This window comes from Rhynchophorus ferrugineus, unplaced genomic scaffold (assembly GCF_030347505.1).
Source record: "Rhynchophorus ferrugineus isolate W39M unplaced genomic scaffold, kcgeb_rfMv2 rfM3, whole genome shotgun sequence".
Lineage (NCBI taxonomy): Eukaryota > Metazoa > Arthropoda > Insecta > Coleoptera > Curculionidae > Rhynchophorus > Rhynchophorus ferrugineus.
In genome coordinates, this window is record NW_027472582.1 from 50,655,562 (window position 1) to 50,671,364 (window position 15,803).

The 15,803-nt window shown below is 31.9% G+C and overlaps 3 protein-coding genes across 4 annotated transcripts in view; 1 reads left to right on the forward strand and 2 right to left on the reverse strand.

Moving 5' to 3' along the window:
- The window catches only part of LOC143193247 (uncharacterized), a 327,672-nt gene that overhangs the window by 139,431 nt on the left and 172,438 nt on the right, over nucleotides 1–15,803 (forward strand). The window contains exon 1 of one of the 2 annotated variants that reach the window (XM_076399327.1): nucleotides 1,616–1,727. The exons of the other annotated variant lie outside the window; for it this stretch is intronic. Coding sequence (XP_076255442.1) covers nucleotides 1,631–1,727 — 97 coding nt within the window. The 5' untranslated portion in view covers nucleotides 1,616–1,630. Of the gene's footprint in view, nucleotides 1–1,615; nucleotides 1,728–15,803 lie in introns of those variants that run through there. 2 annotated transcript variants of the gene reach the window in all.
- LOC143193246 (uncharacterized) lies at nucleotides 10,282–13,749 on the reverse strand. Its single transcript, XM_076399325.1, has 2 exons — nucleotides 13,255–13,749; nucleotides 10,282–13,152 (listed from the first exon to the last, which is right to left on the reverse strand). Exons 1-2 carry the CDS (start codon nucleotides 13,271–13,273, stop codon nucleotides 12,287–12,289), a joined length of 885 nt encoding a protein of 294 aa, XP_076255440.1. The 5' UTR covers nucleotides 13,274–13,749; the 3' UTR covers nucleotides 10,282–12,286.
- On the reverse strand, nucleotides 13,357–14,670 carry LOC143193245 (uncharacterized). The gene is made up of 2 exons (XM_076399324.1): nucleotides 14,034–14,670; nucleotides 13,357–13,749 (listed from the first exon to the last, which is right to left on the reverse strand). Exons 1-2 carry the CDS (start codon nucleotides 14,532–14,534, stop codon nucleotides 13,357–13,359), a joined length of 894 nt encoding a protein of 297 aa, XP_076255439.1. The 5' UTR covers nucleotides 14,535–14,670.

The window sequence follows — 15,803 nt, forward strand, 5'->3', positions numbered from 1 at the left end:
GACCGTCAAGAAATATTTCTTTTCTCCTGTTGTCTCATTTGGAAGTACATATATTTTATATATGTACAAAACTTAACAGATTGCTGATGGCCATGCTCATACTGTCCTCATATATCGGGCGGCAGTTTTTGCCTGTCTCCATTCTGAGGATTCTACGTCCGTCTCACATATGTTATATTATTAACTAAATGTAGCAGCTTCTTAATTCTTCGAAAACATGGTATATCTGATTCATCGAAAAGTGTTTCTAAACCACAAAATCTGGTGATTTTATCGCTGCTTTTATTTTAAAATTAAATTTATTTTATATAAAGTTAAATCAGCCGTACAATTATTAAATGAACTATCGGCTAGGTTGATTAACAATGGTGATGATACTGATAATTAAGGCCAGTTGATTGGTAATTGAATTTGTACGTCGGTCTTTTGAGTTTCCAATACCGATAGTGATAACAATGCCTCGACGTGTCATTAGAGAATAGTGATGAAAGACAATAGCGATATCTGATAGCAATGATAAACTGTGCTTGGATGAAGTATGACATGTGCACACGGTACGAAGGGATAGCATGCGACGTACCAGCTTATATCCTAACACAATAATGACGTGCAATGAGAGCAAGGGATAACGGATCTACTGTTAATAAGGTTTGAAGGCCACGCTAGGATTAAGCCAAATTTTTTAATAAATAAACAAATTAGCAAATGAACAGTACTGTTACTAATGCAATCACTTCTCCAGCTCGCGCTATGATGGACGTGCAATACATATAAGAGTGAAAGCTAAAAGCCACATGCTAGACACGCATCAATAGCCACTTTCGGTGGCGTTTATGTATACCTTAAATTATCCATAAATCATAACTATAAATCAGAAACTTTGGCCACTATGGCATTAGCTTCTGGTTTATAAGATGGCTAAAATCTATATTTACAGTTGCAACCATAAAACTATTTTATTTGATATATAGTGATTATGAGTTATAATAATTACATAATACTAGTGTAAGAAGATTTTCATCATCAACGCTTATCGAAAAACGTAAGATCTGCACTATGAAGAAGCGTAACAGTGAAACACTTATACAAAACAATTAATTTTATTGTCATGAAACATTTGCATTGGTTTAATAATCAGCATTAAGCTCAGTGTTGTAGATTCTCATCAGATATAACATAAAGTCTAAATTTATCGACATCTGAACCCGCACGTTGAACCACTCAGAATCCTAATTTTAACAGTTTTTGTAAGTTATTTTTATTGAATTTAATTTCAAAACTTTAGTTGCGAGAGTTCAAACACCTGCAGTTGTTGTTGTTAGATAGGTCTAAGGCTGTAATTTCTTAGGCCATTTAAATATTCTAATATAACTGGTGAAATGGCAAAATAATTATGACTTGAAATTATATTATATACATTTGTATATATTTGCGATATTTGTATTATATCGCATGATTGAGAAAATCATAAAAGAGTTCCTTCATGTAAATATGAACGAATCGTTTTTCAGAAATGGACTTTTAAATCCATCCTTTTCACGTGCCCCCAAGAACCCTAGGGAGAAGCTTCAGGGAATCAGCTATCAGGAATCAGCTAGGAGAGTCAGCTTCAGGGAGAAGCTAAAATAATATGTATCCATCGAATCAAAAAAGTCTGAGAAGGACCCATCAAGAACTGCCGATTTTCGTCAGTGATCAACTCGGAAAAGGCAGGATCTCGTTTCTAAGTATGTTTGTGAACAAGCTCGTATCGAAAATAATAGTAGATTTCTCATAAATTAATTTGTTCACTCAGCAGTTGGGTCTGACGAGGGAATTGACGTTAAAACAAGGTTTAGATTCTCAAGAAAACCACCTTCTTCCGTACTGATCATTATAGTTATATATTTTCCTCTATACATATTTTAGCATTTTACATACTCTTTTTAAGTATTTTAATTTCCTATTATATTTTTATTACGCTTGATCACCTTCAAACACTTCTGCGAATCAACTCGTCGTTGTTTTTGGTCAAAAGTGAGCTCGCGCGGCGCCCACTTTGCTCAGAACTTTTTCATACCCAAATATTCTTGAATGATATGATATACACATTCAGTTGATATCATTAGAGCGTCTGCTATTTCATTAAATTTCAGTTTACGGTCATGCAAAATCATTTTGTGGATTTTTTTAATGTTTTCGTCGGTAAGAAACACTTTTGGGCGTCCACTGCATTCACCGTCTTCGGTGCTCATTTCACCATGTCTAAACTTAGGAGTTACCAGTTAAGCCAAGTTTTGCTTCAATTGTTTTCCTTCAAAACGCAATATTTTATCAGCACGCGAGATTCCTTTTATCAATTTTTTTCACAATAACAAATGTTGTTTCACTGAAAATGCTATAATTCACAAACCAATGATCCAACAGCTGTCAATTTTATACACGCATCTTTTGAGGGTTACGGCTAACTAAAAAATATAAGGATTTAATTCTAGTAGCGCCATCTATGTGTCAAGCTGGGGACTTTTCAATTGACCTGTTACTCAAAATAGAGAGAAAATAAATTATACTTTATTTCAAAAATACTTTGGACTAAAATTCAAATCTTTTACTGACATTAATAATCTAGAAAGCCCGTTTGATTGGTGCATTGGTCAAGGCGACGACGTAGTCATCCTACGGTTACAATAGCTACGGCTTCGAATCCTGCGTAGACATAATTATACTGTATATTTGTGACTGTAATTGTAAATGTCTCTGTAAACAATAGTGGAAAATCTGAAATGGTTATACTCCATTTCAGTCACGTTAGTAGCCAGGCTGGGTAAGACCGGATGACTTCTGGGATGATCACTAATTTGGTCAATGGCATAAACCAGTAAATAAATAAATAAACTAAAAATAAAGTAAATAATAAAACCAGTAAAATATTTTTAACACAAAAATTAAACCGACTTCAAAAAATAGCTAAGGTATTCACTAGAAAGTAAAAAATAATCAAACTGAGATTTCTCATACAAAAAAAAATCGTAATTCAATTTTGTGTATGTGTCACAAAATTATATTATTATTTTTGTTTGTTTGGGAGAAATCGGTGAATATACATTAAAATATATATACATATATACATTAAAAAAATATATATAGTCGAACAAACTTCTCCTTTTATGAATGCTGTTAAAAATGTTTCTAATATGTGGCAAAATATAGTTAGTAAACTAAACTATATAAAGCACATTAAAACATACACCATTTTCGTTTTTTCCCATACGATATTTTTCAATAACTACTGTTCTTGCGACTGCGGTCCCTATCTTCGGTTTGAAAAATCTCGGTAGTAACTCCGGACAAAAAGAGAGATCTCCCTTTCTCTCCACAAACTGCTTTCTCGATCAAACGATGCGTTAAATTCCAACACAATTCTATAAATAAGATCAAGGGCGGCCGTCTCCGGGAGCGTCTAAACATTCCGCCGGTGTAAGTATGGCTCCCTGTCGCCGAATATATTTTCCGGCAGATAAATTTTTAGTCGCGGCCTCTTCCGCCCCTTCCGGGGGTTACCGCTCTTAGAGAGTTCGGACCGCAACTCAATTTGAAAAAACTCAGATAGGCCGTTTAATAATGTGAGGTAAGTGGGTTATTCTAAGAGGTAGTGCCTTGTTAGAAGAGTGGCACGATATACATTTTAGAATATTAATCTAATTATATAACATTTTTATTGTAAAAACTCATTTGTTCATATCTGCAAAGTAGCCAGTCAATTTATTATTTTTTCGTTTTTTTTCATAAGAGATCAGTTGATCACACAACTCATCACAGGAGAGAGACTGGAATTACAGGGTAGAACACTTTATGAGCAAGGAAGGTACTTCACCATTGTTTTTAAGCAAAACTGACTATTTTTAACAATTAATTTTATTTATCAGACTGATTTTTTAGGTAATCTTTAGTAACATAATTATAATACTGATAAACTCTAACACTTAAATAATCGATTCATTTACATAATATATTGCCAGTCTCGATGCTAAACGATTCCTCCTATTTTTCACATTTCTCTTCCACAATTTTCTAGTTTTTGGTTGTTATCGGGGGGTCATTTCGTTCAGAGACTTAACAATTTAAAAAAATTCTGACACTTTTCATGTTCTTTAATACATGTAGATACACTTTCTCCTAGGCGTTCTTCACACGTAATTTTATCGCCTTAACACAGGCGAGAGACAAGAGAATATTAATGAGTAATAATAATAATACAAGGTAGGATAATTTATTAACAGGGGAGGTATCGTATCGTTGTTTTATGAAAGAAACAGAATATTTTTAAGAATAGACATTATTTATTTGTTAAATAACTATTAGTTATCACACTTGCAATTTTAAAGAAGATAACTAATAAATGTACGCTCTGCCGCAATTTGAATGATTGCAATGAATGTGAATAAAAACAGGTACCATCTTGAATATACCTTTAGTGACTATAGCTCAACATAAATGAACAGTTTCATTTAGAAAATGTTATATTATTTCATGTTCTTTAATACATGTAGATTTATTGATACATGTAGATACACTTTCTCCTAGGCGTTCTTCACGCGTAATTTTATCACCTTAACACAGGCGAGAGACGAGAGAATATTAATGAGTAATAATAATAATACAGGGTAGGATAATTTATTAACAGGGGAGGTATCGTATCGTTGTTTTATGAAGGAAAACAGAATATTTTTAAGAATAGACATTATTTATTTGTTATATAATTATTAGTTATCACACTTGCAATTTTAAAGAAGATAATTAATAAATGTACGCTCTCATTATTTAGGTTAACCATTAGTATGCATGCATCAATGGTCAATTTAATTATTTTCAGGCAAGTTTTCTGTACCTGGAATAAGTCTTCAAATGTCGAAATACCGATTCCAATTAGTTTATCTGCGGTCCCTTTAAAAGTTTTATCCACACCATCTGGGGTGCTCTTTCCCTAACATTGTTGCCATTGTCTTAGATATAATATTATTGCGGTTTTAAGTAAATGGATCGTCGCTTGAGGGATGAAAATTAATGATAGTAGCCGGAAAACTGTTATATACTGACTGTAAATTGACCGAAATCATTGACAATTAAAGTGCAGAAACATGTTTTTATTCTCTTCTCCAACTTCTTCTGTGTAGATAGCTATATACATACATATCTGTGCTCTGAAATCTCTAAAACGAAATAATTTCCATTAATTTGCAAGGTCAAAATCAAACTTTGTGGGTATTCAATGTACGTTTGCAGAGAGGGGATTAAAATTACATTAAATTTAAAAAAGTAAAAATGTATATTGACATTTTTTCATGTTTAAGGTAATAATGTGACTAAACTGTGACTAATGTGACTTAAATAAATTTAAGTAATTTATTTAATTGACCACCATATCACTCTCTCTCAATTTCTCAATAAAAACCTTTATTTATTTAATTTACTTTATTTAGTCTATTATAATTAAAAAACTTTCCGCAATTTGAATGATTGCAATGAATGTGAATAAAAACAGGTACCATCTTGAATATACCTTTAGTGACTATAGCTGAACATAAATGAACAGTTTCATTTAGAAAATGTTATAATATTTCCAAAAAATGTAATTTACCTTTTAATATATTTCAAAGAAAAGTCTCTTAAAAGTTATGATTAAATAAAATACTTGTTGACTGCGTTCTAGTTGAGCAATATACATATATATATATATATATATATATATATATATATATATATATACATATATATATATATATATATATATATGTATATATATATATATATATATATATATAATATAATTATCAGACAGTGCATTTCTGCAAGGGAAATTGAAAAAAGTAAAATGTTTCGTATTAATTAAAACGCAGCTCGACCGTTCAAAAAGCAACTTTTGTTGGACCATTAATATTGTTAGCGAGTCGTTTTCCTGAACCTCCATTATCAATTAAAATTATACCGACATTCTGCTCAGTCACTGTTTGCTTTTTGTCAGTCGCTGGGCAGCCCAGCTCAGAAAATTTATATGCACACCCAGGCTATTTGATGATTAAATTTAGTACAGGTTGAGAATTTTTCTTTGAAATTATTAAAACAGTGTTAGGTATGAGATATGCGGATACCATTGAGAAATTAATTAATTAAGTTATACGTACTTTTCATTGTCGCTATTTAATTAGGTGTGATGATATTAGTGGCAGGTATGGTCGTGTAACAGTTGGAGTTGTTGACTCCATTCATTTATTTCTAGTAAGGTCTCGTTACATACATATTCAACAAATATGTTTAAAGATACATATTAAATACAAGTTTCATTATTGACTTTAATATGTTTAACTCGAGAAAAGTATAACAAAAAATCTATTCAATTAAATTCTTTCCTACTCATTTTATATTAAAATAATTATTTACATAAATAGCTAGAATAAAAATTATTTTCATTATTTCTCCCGCATCTAATGTCTCTTACAGAAAATTTTAACATTATAAAGTGCTAATTTGTCCTTAAATCCTATAGGCCTTTCCCTTGATGCAGATTGATTGGATTAGATCGAATTTTGTTTTTCAGAGCATTCTTAAGTCATGATATCCAAATCTATAATAAATATATAATAAACTATAATAAAATAATAATAAAATAATCTATAATAAACCATAAATGACTAAAATGACGTAGTTTGAGATTTCGCAATTTTGTATTGACTATTTTGGGCCCCTTGGATCGATTTTGATTATTTATTTTGTGTGTGTTTATGCGTATCCGAGAATAGATTACAGTTTCAGAGTCAGTCACTTAGACTCAGTATACATTACTCTACAACATCTCCGGATTTGGCGCATGCGCTTCTCCAGCATAGAATAAACCAAGGAAAAAAATAAACTATATTGTCTTGCTTTTCTAATGACGGTCCATTCTTTTCAAGACGATCGGTAGGGTCGATCAGATTAAAACAGCAAAAAAATCTAGAATATTTAGATTTTGTGTTACATTAATAATTCTATAGTAATAATAATTAAATTGTGGTGTTATGCTTGGTAGTCTAACATACATTGGTTATAAAATATGGAAGAACAAGGGTAAGTGCAGAATGTAAGGCTAATTTTTAAATAAGTTATAAAATCCAAACAGCATCAATTTTATATTAGCTACCAAATTTATAACACATCATTTTCAGCGACCTGGAATAGGTATCAATATATGCCAACATTTAATGATAACAAGAACAGAGAAGAAAATGTTTCTTGTTGTGTTGGAAGTAGTCAAGTCATTAATGAGGTGTATTAACAGTAATAGCAAAAACTGTAGTAACTGGTAATAATTGGACATTGAAGAACGCGAAATTCAGAGAATCAGAGAAGAAGGAATTAGACAGCACGTTATTAATATGTAAGTACAGTATACAGTGATACTTTGAAATAATTAAATTTGCTAACAAAAGTAAACCTGGATCAAACAAACAAGATATAAATCTACCAACGACACCATCAACAACAATGAACTAATGACAAGGAAAATCCAATGTACTATTATATAAGAGTATAGGTAAATAAATTATTGTTTTGTAAAAATAATGTTGTGTTACTGAGATGTCTTTCAGCTTTCAATTTCGATCGTCTATTAGTTTTAGTGTAGTAAATGTACAATATGTTAAACGAAAGCTCGATGTAGTCAATTTATTAATGGGGTTTGTGAATAAATAATAGTAGCGATAATATTTGGAGATTTTTAGGAAAATTTTACTGCTTTCATATATGTTATAGTGGTGGCTTTTTGGTTTGGTTTTAGCTATATTGGCTGTGTTTGATCTAAACGATTTTGGCATTTATGGTAATGTTTATTTATATGGTTCTTGGAGTTCTTATTAATTGTTCAAATATGTCAATTTATTTAAATATAATGTTTTTATAACAATAGAAAGGAATAATACAAATTATTTTTATTATTTCATTTTATTCAATAATTTTTAAAAATAAAATGTGCTATTTCAAAAAAATTTCAATGTTTATTACTCTCCTTATATATAGTTTCAATACTAAATCAATTATTTATCATATTTGTGTATTTTTATTTATAAAAACTAATGACGATGTGTAATATGATGTTTTTATAAAAGTAGAATATATATATTAACTATATTTTATTATTTCCTTTTATTATATACTTTTTTAAATAAAATGTGTAATTTCCGAAATTTTACCATTTTTGTTTACTTCCTGAACCTATTTACTTGCCTAGTATATTCGACATTAAATCTAAAAATCAAGATAAAAAAACTCAAGAAAGCTGTACATACCCACGCGCCAAATTCTGATTATTCTATGTTTCAAAATTAAATGGAGTCGCTATGTGTATGCGCCAAATCCGGAGATGTTCTGGAGTAATGTATCCTCTTAGAGTCGGTAGGTAGCCACGATAAGGTTCTAAATGTAGAATAAATTAAAAATTATATTATATTGATATACTACTTGTATTATTAAGAATAAAACGTATTTCACAGTAATGCATTTGCGCGGCCCCTCAAATATTTGCCGACATAGCCCTTTCACTGGATAGAGATTGTGTTATATTAAATAGTGTGTGGTCATTTACACCAATATATTGATTCATAAAATTAAATATGCCAACATATGGTAATATTTTTAATTTTCATATTCATTTCAAATATGATTGTTTTAGTGAAATTTCGTCTACATTCCTGTTAAGTATTGAAATAGACTCGTCGTCATATGCATAAGTCGCTATCGAAAATATGGAAAAAAGCCAACATTATCATGCATTTAATTACAAATACTAATCGACCGGTATTACTGCGTATCAAGAAAAGTTTTATTTCCATTTTCAAATATGGCATTAGGGCTATTGAAAACACTTCTGGTCACATCTCCCTAGAAATTGTTTTTGCGTAAAACTCGCAAATTCAATTCTTGCTTCCAAATGACGTCATAAAGGATGGCCGTAATTTTGAATCGATAATAATATTAATTAAAATTGGATTTTTGTTTTCAATGCCTGATGCCGATCCAACATTTTTGCAAATCTATTTTATGGGCGACGATGATCAAAAAATTAATACACGCTGTCTATGCAACCGTATCAAGCAGATAGAGGACAACGAAATTTTGGCAACTTTAGGGACGTGTTTGCAAAATTGAAACCAACTGCACCAATTGCTTGATTATGTTCTTATCGTTAAACTAGACCAAATTCCTTTTAGAGAGCACGTAGGAAGATACAATGTGCCAATTGTTAATAAAGTTGCAATTGTTGTGGCTGGTGACCCATCTGAGCGCCGATATATTCGTATAAAATGCAAAAATAACACTTATTCTCAAATATTTTTATCAAAACGATTCAAACAATTACAATCTATTTAAAAACAATTGCAATATTCGGATTTAAAACGTTTGAACAGGACGACATCTCTCGGGTCTTTTAATATGTTATATCATTACCACTTAACATTGTCGATTTTTTGTAAGAATTAACTACTTTATTACCTTTTTACTGGCGAGTACTTAGTGAATATATTCACGCCACTTCTTTTCTAATAACTGAAAACTTTTTTAGCATCTTTTAAAGTCAGATTGCAATTTTTTCAACGCATTAAAACTCCACTATGCTTTCTGAAATGTCAGATTTTAATGAATACCCAGCTGGTATTGTTTACTGAGATACCTATAGGTTCTGATAAAACTACTAAAGCAAAAACGAGTCATTAAATAGCTCATCATTATTAGCAATTTATAGTCGGCATTCGGAGACAGTGCTTATTTGTCTTAATATTCTCCTTAAATCTGGCGAGTACCATTTATACCATTTGAATACTGTTAGACATACATCAATTGCGCAAACCTATGGAGATAATGCAGAACCAAAATAAATAAAATGACAATCGCATGATTTCCTTGTCTAATACATTCTTCCGTGACCTTAAAAAGTGATAAAATGAAATATAAGTATATTTTTAAAGTACAGCCGCTTAGACAATATAAATATGTTTTGATGATATAGACACAGATACCCAGATAGTTCGATGGTAAGTCTGAAGTTAATATCCTGGTAACTGCATTTAAATTCTTAGTTGGGTCACGAACATAACTAAGGTTCATTCTTATGTAAAACTAGCTGACCCGACAGACTTCGTCCTGTCAAAAAGATTTGTAATGTGGCAGTTTTTGTGCCTACGTATTTTAAAAAATTCTCCTGAACAGAACCATCACCCTGGTGATAGGGCGTTGTGAATAAAAAATAATTAAATAAAACATATATAAGGATTGAAAAGTAAGTAATCGCTTTATTGTTAATCATGTGAATCATAATTATTATTATTATTATCATTATATTGCTTTGTGGTATACGATGTTTTTTGTTTGATTACCTGGCGCATAGATAAACAAATCTGATGGTTTTCCAACACGGGAACAGGCAACATACAATTGACCATGTGAGAAACATGGGTTTTCTAGATTAATACCACAAACACTTAATGATTGCCCCTGGGACTTGTTTATAGTCATAGCAAAAGCAAGCCGTCAACATGTCTATAGGAAATTTGCCATTACCAATGTCAATGAGTTGTTTAGAGAATATGTTTCCAGATTGGTCATTTTGCAACTCGACACGCATATTCTTGCTTAAATGAAGTACTTTAACATGTTTCCACAAATTGGAGGACTTTAGACATGCATTGAGTTCATCAGCTGGCGTTGATCGTGGAATCACTGGCAATGTTTGACGAAAATCTCCTGCTAATAAAATCATTGCACCACCAAATCGGTTATTATTGCTACGTAGATCTTTTAAGGTTCTGTCTAAAGCCTCCAAAGATTTTTTATGTGCCATCGTGCATTCATCCCAAACAATCAATTTACATTGCTGCAAAACCTTTGCCATTGCAGAGTTCTTCGAAACGTTGCAGGTTGGAGTTTCATTGCTTTGCATATTTAATGGCAATTTTAGTGCTGAATGGGCTGTTCGACCACCTTCAAGCAAAGTTGCTGCGATTCCCGACGAAGCGAGTGCAAGTGCAATTTTATTTTGTGAGCGAATTGTTGCTAATATTAATGAAATCAAAAAAGTTTTTCCTGTACCACCAGGTGCATCTAAGAAGTAAATCCCTCCAGTTTCATCATTTGTTACTTTCATAAGAGTTTCAAATACATACTTCTGTTGTTCATTTAACAGTGGAAGATTTGTTTGAATTTATTCTTTCAAAGCGTTGAGATCATACAGTCTTTCTCGATGCAACTCTTGGTTAAAAGCGTCATGCATTGGACGATTGGGCGCGGTCAGGCCTAATTGAATTAATAGTTTGTTTGACATTATCAAGCACATGTCCTCAATTGAAATCAATGCTTCATTGTAAATTTCTTCACTGATTTGTATATTTGGATTTCCCATTCTATTCCGTATTTGATACAAAATATCATCACACATATAATATTTGTACTTCATCCACAAATCAATTGGGTTTGATGGGAAGCATGTAGATATGATTATAGAAAACAATGTTCGTATTTGATGAGTGTGTGATGATATTACAGCATCATTGAGAGTTTGATCCCAATGAGCGTCATTTTCAAGCAATTGCAAACGTTGACAGGCTTCTCTGTAGGATCCACACAATTCACCATCAACAGTTCGTAACTGTTGGAATGATGTTGGGCCACGTACATTGACTAATAGCAGTCGTAAATAAAAACATTCATCATTGCTTGAATGTACTGAATAAATCCGGCCAATCGCATCGGTGGAATATACATCTGTATATCCTGGAACTGGTTTTCCTTGTTTCCGTCGTATAAATCTCCTTGAGGATTGATTCCAGGTATAATATTTTGGCATTTCAGAATATAGCAATGTTTGTGCGAAATCATCGTTTTGGCATGTCTCAAAAAAACTGGTTAATGTAGTAGATGGTGGCTGAGCAGCTCTTTGTACTGCGTTCTGTGCTGTAAAATACACTCTTTGTCCATTTTCTAAATGCACAGCTAAGTGAACAACAGAAGGGTGTCTCTCATGAATAGGAAAAGAAAATATTCGCCAAACTGCTTCATTACTACTGACATAGCGGCCCATTTGGTATTGGGTAACTTCATCATTAGAATTCTCTGCACCAATTCCAATCACAGCCATATCACTCCCTTTGGTTACATATTTGCAAATGTATTTAATCGATTTCACTGAATGGCAAGATTCAACGTTGATGTGTGCTTTGAATGTCTTTGATAAAATGGGTGAATATGGAACAATCCAACGATTATCTATTTCAATATCTTGTTAATTTAATTTGACAATTGTTGATTTTCCATTGTCTGCTGTCGATCTGCGACGATACAATGGATAACCGTCATTACCAGTAATTGTTTCCGATATTAATGTCCGTGGATATCGTTTTGAACATTTACCATCCATCATACACGGTGAATTTTGATTAAGAGTTCCACAGGGACCATGTATCATGTTTTTGATAACTACCTCATGCAATCCAGGATCTACTTGTACATTAGGGATTTCAGCTGATATCACTGCATCAACTTCATTTGGCCTTATCTTTTCAACCAACCAAACCAAAATGTGTGCATGTGGCAATCCTCGTTTCTGCCACTCCACAGAATACATCCAGCAGCGTGTCTCACCAAACACATTATGTTTTACGATGAAATTCATTAAAGATTTCAACTTTTGTCTAAAGACTCTGGCTGTAATATCATGACGATCAATGGATGATTTCCCAGGTAATAACTCCTGCTTAATTTGTATCCATTGCGGATTGCATGTAAATGTGATGAACAAATCTGCTGTACCATAATGACGAACATACGACATGGCATCTTGAGCATATTCGTGCATATGCCGAGGGCTTCCGATGTATGTTGCTGGAAGAATAGTCATCCGACCGACATTCTGTGCATTTCCATCAGTATTAATCGCATCTCGAAGGTGAATATACTCTTCAGATCGGAGTTTGGTTTGATTCAACCTGATGAATGTTAATCTCTCCGTTTCAATTTTAACATACATGTCATCAACATATTTGTGATATAATCGCCGACATTTCAATATGTGATTATCTGCATTTTCCCGAATCATTAGGCGGTATGAATAATAGTTCATTGAACTGACTTTTTTGTTGGTTTCAGAACCTGTAAACAGATTTTGTTTTAATAATATTCAAATATAAAATTAAAATACATAATATAGTGACTGAGATATTATCGCCATAGCTAAACTAATATTTTAGTTACCTGTAATGGGATTTATCATTTTTATTGATAAATCGTAGCCATCTTCACCTTGCCAAAATATAATGGGATATTGCAGTGCATCATATGAGCGGTGTGTTTCCTTTATAGGTTGTAATTGAAAATTCCGACGATGTAAAAAATATCACGGGATTCCAAGTTTTCTCCAACTACAACGATAGCAACTTCATCAATAGTTGGTGCATTAAAACGTCTTGTATGTTGACCTGCAGGTGTTTTATCAGCTCTGATTACAATTTTGTGATTATCGGATGGCATCAGATCCAGGGCAGTTTTAAACAATATAATCAATTGATTGTGTTGATGAAATAAAGTTTGTAATTGTTCTACAATAGACCTTTTTACTAAATTGTTATGTGCACAACGCAGATCAATTTCTTGTGGTGAATTGCCCATAAAATAAATTTGCAGGAATTTGTTGTCGCTATCTGACACTGGTAACAGTGAACCTGCTCTGTGATATATTTGCCCTTGTATCTGTAAATAAAAAAAATATTATGGTGTGGTATAAATTAATGGATTGTCAATGATCAAACTTAAATAATATTTGATCTTAAAAAGTATATATTTAGTTTTAACTAATATCTATCAAATATAAAATATAATAAAAGTGTCACTGAAACTGAATCACCATATAATATGATGACTAAGTGATATATTTCGTAATGATTAAGAAATTGAAGATTAGTAACACATCTTAACTTTGGTGACAGAAAATTTTGTTCGCTAAAATAATTATGAGTAACTGCTATAATACATACCTTGAAAGTTGGCATAAAATTTTCCCGAACTGCATTTGTTGCCCCAAATGAAGTCATTTGAAAGCAATTGTTATATTGTTGAATATGTGTCAAAAAGTGTATAGAATCTGTTCCTATTCCTGAAACCAATGAGTACAATGGTTCTGGTGGTGGATCCAATTGTATCAATTTCACTTTACCATTTGCGCAACACAATCCATTGGCTTCGTTTTTGTATTTTAATGCCTTACAGTGTGAGCAAACCAAGTTCATAGAACCAATAACAACACATTGGTAATTACTGTAGTCAATTGACACATCGTAACTGAAAGCAGCTGGATTCAAACTTGCGCGATTATTAGTTGAATGTCGCGCTCGCGCTTCACGCGTTTGTGATATCCGAATTCTTTCACGTTCATTTCCGTCGTCACGTTCTTGTGCAGTACGATTAGATCGGTAATTAGCTTGGTTTATAGCATTTCTGGTTCTTCTACCTAAATTGCTTCGTCTTATAGGAGGCATATCAAATATAAATTATTTTTTCACTAATCACGAACTAAACAAACACTAACTAACTAAACACTCTGCACAAAACACGATATACGAATTTGTTTCGTGTATCACTTGACAATTCATCTGTCATCTGTCAAAAGTCATCTGTAACAGACAACTTTTTTTTTTTAATTTGATATGACTTGAACTCAAATCCTTTTAAGCCGTACGAATTGTTTTATTTATTTAAAATTTGAATTAAATTTTAAACAAATAAAAAATTTTAAATAAATAAAACAATTCGTACGGATTAAAAGGATTTGAGTTCAAGTCATATCAAATTTAAAAAAAAAAAGTTGTCTGTTACAGATGACTTTTGACAGATGACAGATGAATTGTCAACTGATACACGAAACAAATTCAAACAAAAAGGGCTATTTTTAGGGTTTTTCCAGCAATAATTCTAATTTTTCTCGCCGTAAAAACCATCCCTGAACTTCAACGAACATTTTAAAAAAAGATTTGGCCAAATTGGTCCAGGCGTTGTTGAGTTATGCGCTTAGGAACATATTTTGCGATTCATTTTTATATATAAGATATCCATGCTATCCGGTCTATGGTATTGTACAATTGGTTGTACCATAAGTAGTATTACAAGTAAAGTTGTGAACTATCGACTGAAAATAGTCGAAGCAGTCGTTAGTCAAGAAACTAGCAACTGAAAAGAGTAGTTACTCAAATGCACGGTTAGATTGTTTTATCTATTCGTGATATCAGACGAAGATGTACGAATTCCTTCCGGTATAAATTGCGAGAGAGGAAGGGACGGAGATAATTGCTCGGATCACTTCATTTTAAATCAATTTAAATAGGCAATTGACGGCAGTGTTATCTAATGTTCTATGTTAGTGTTATTTTCAATTTATGGAAAAGGAATAGAGTAATTATCCCAAATACATTTCATGGTATTTAATTTTAATATTTAAAAAGCAATGAAGACATAATCTAATAAATATAATTGGTTATTACATTTCACTCGAATGTGCGAATTTTTTTCCAAACGTACTACAAGTAAGACGAGGATGTACATATTCCTCGTACTAATTATAAAAAAGAAAAGGAAATAAATAATTCCTGAATATTATTAAGTTACAATGAATAATTTTATTTTAAATAAAGTAGAATTATTTTTGAATCTCAATGTTTTGTATCTCATATCTCAGTTCATTTTATTCTCAATGTTTCTCAGTGTGGCTCTGTCAAAAGGAATGCCATTTTTGAATAACATACTATAATAAA

Bases quoted from the DNA above. Each gene is read 5' to 3' on its own strand.
- LOC143193245 (XM_076399324.1), bottom strand. From the start codon at position 14,534: ATGCCTCCTATAAGACGAAGCAATTTAGGTAGAAGAACCAGAAATGCT. The intron at 13,750-14,033 runs GTATGTATTATA...TTTTATTTACAG, and splicing joins ATTTTATGCCAACTTTCAAG to ATACAAGGGCAAATATATCA.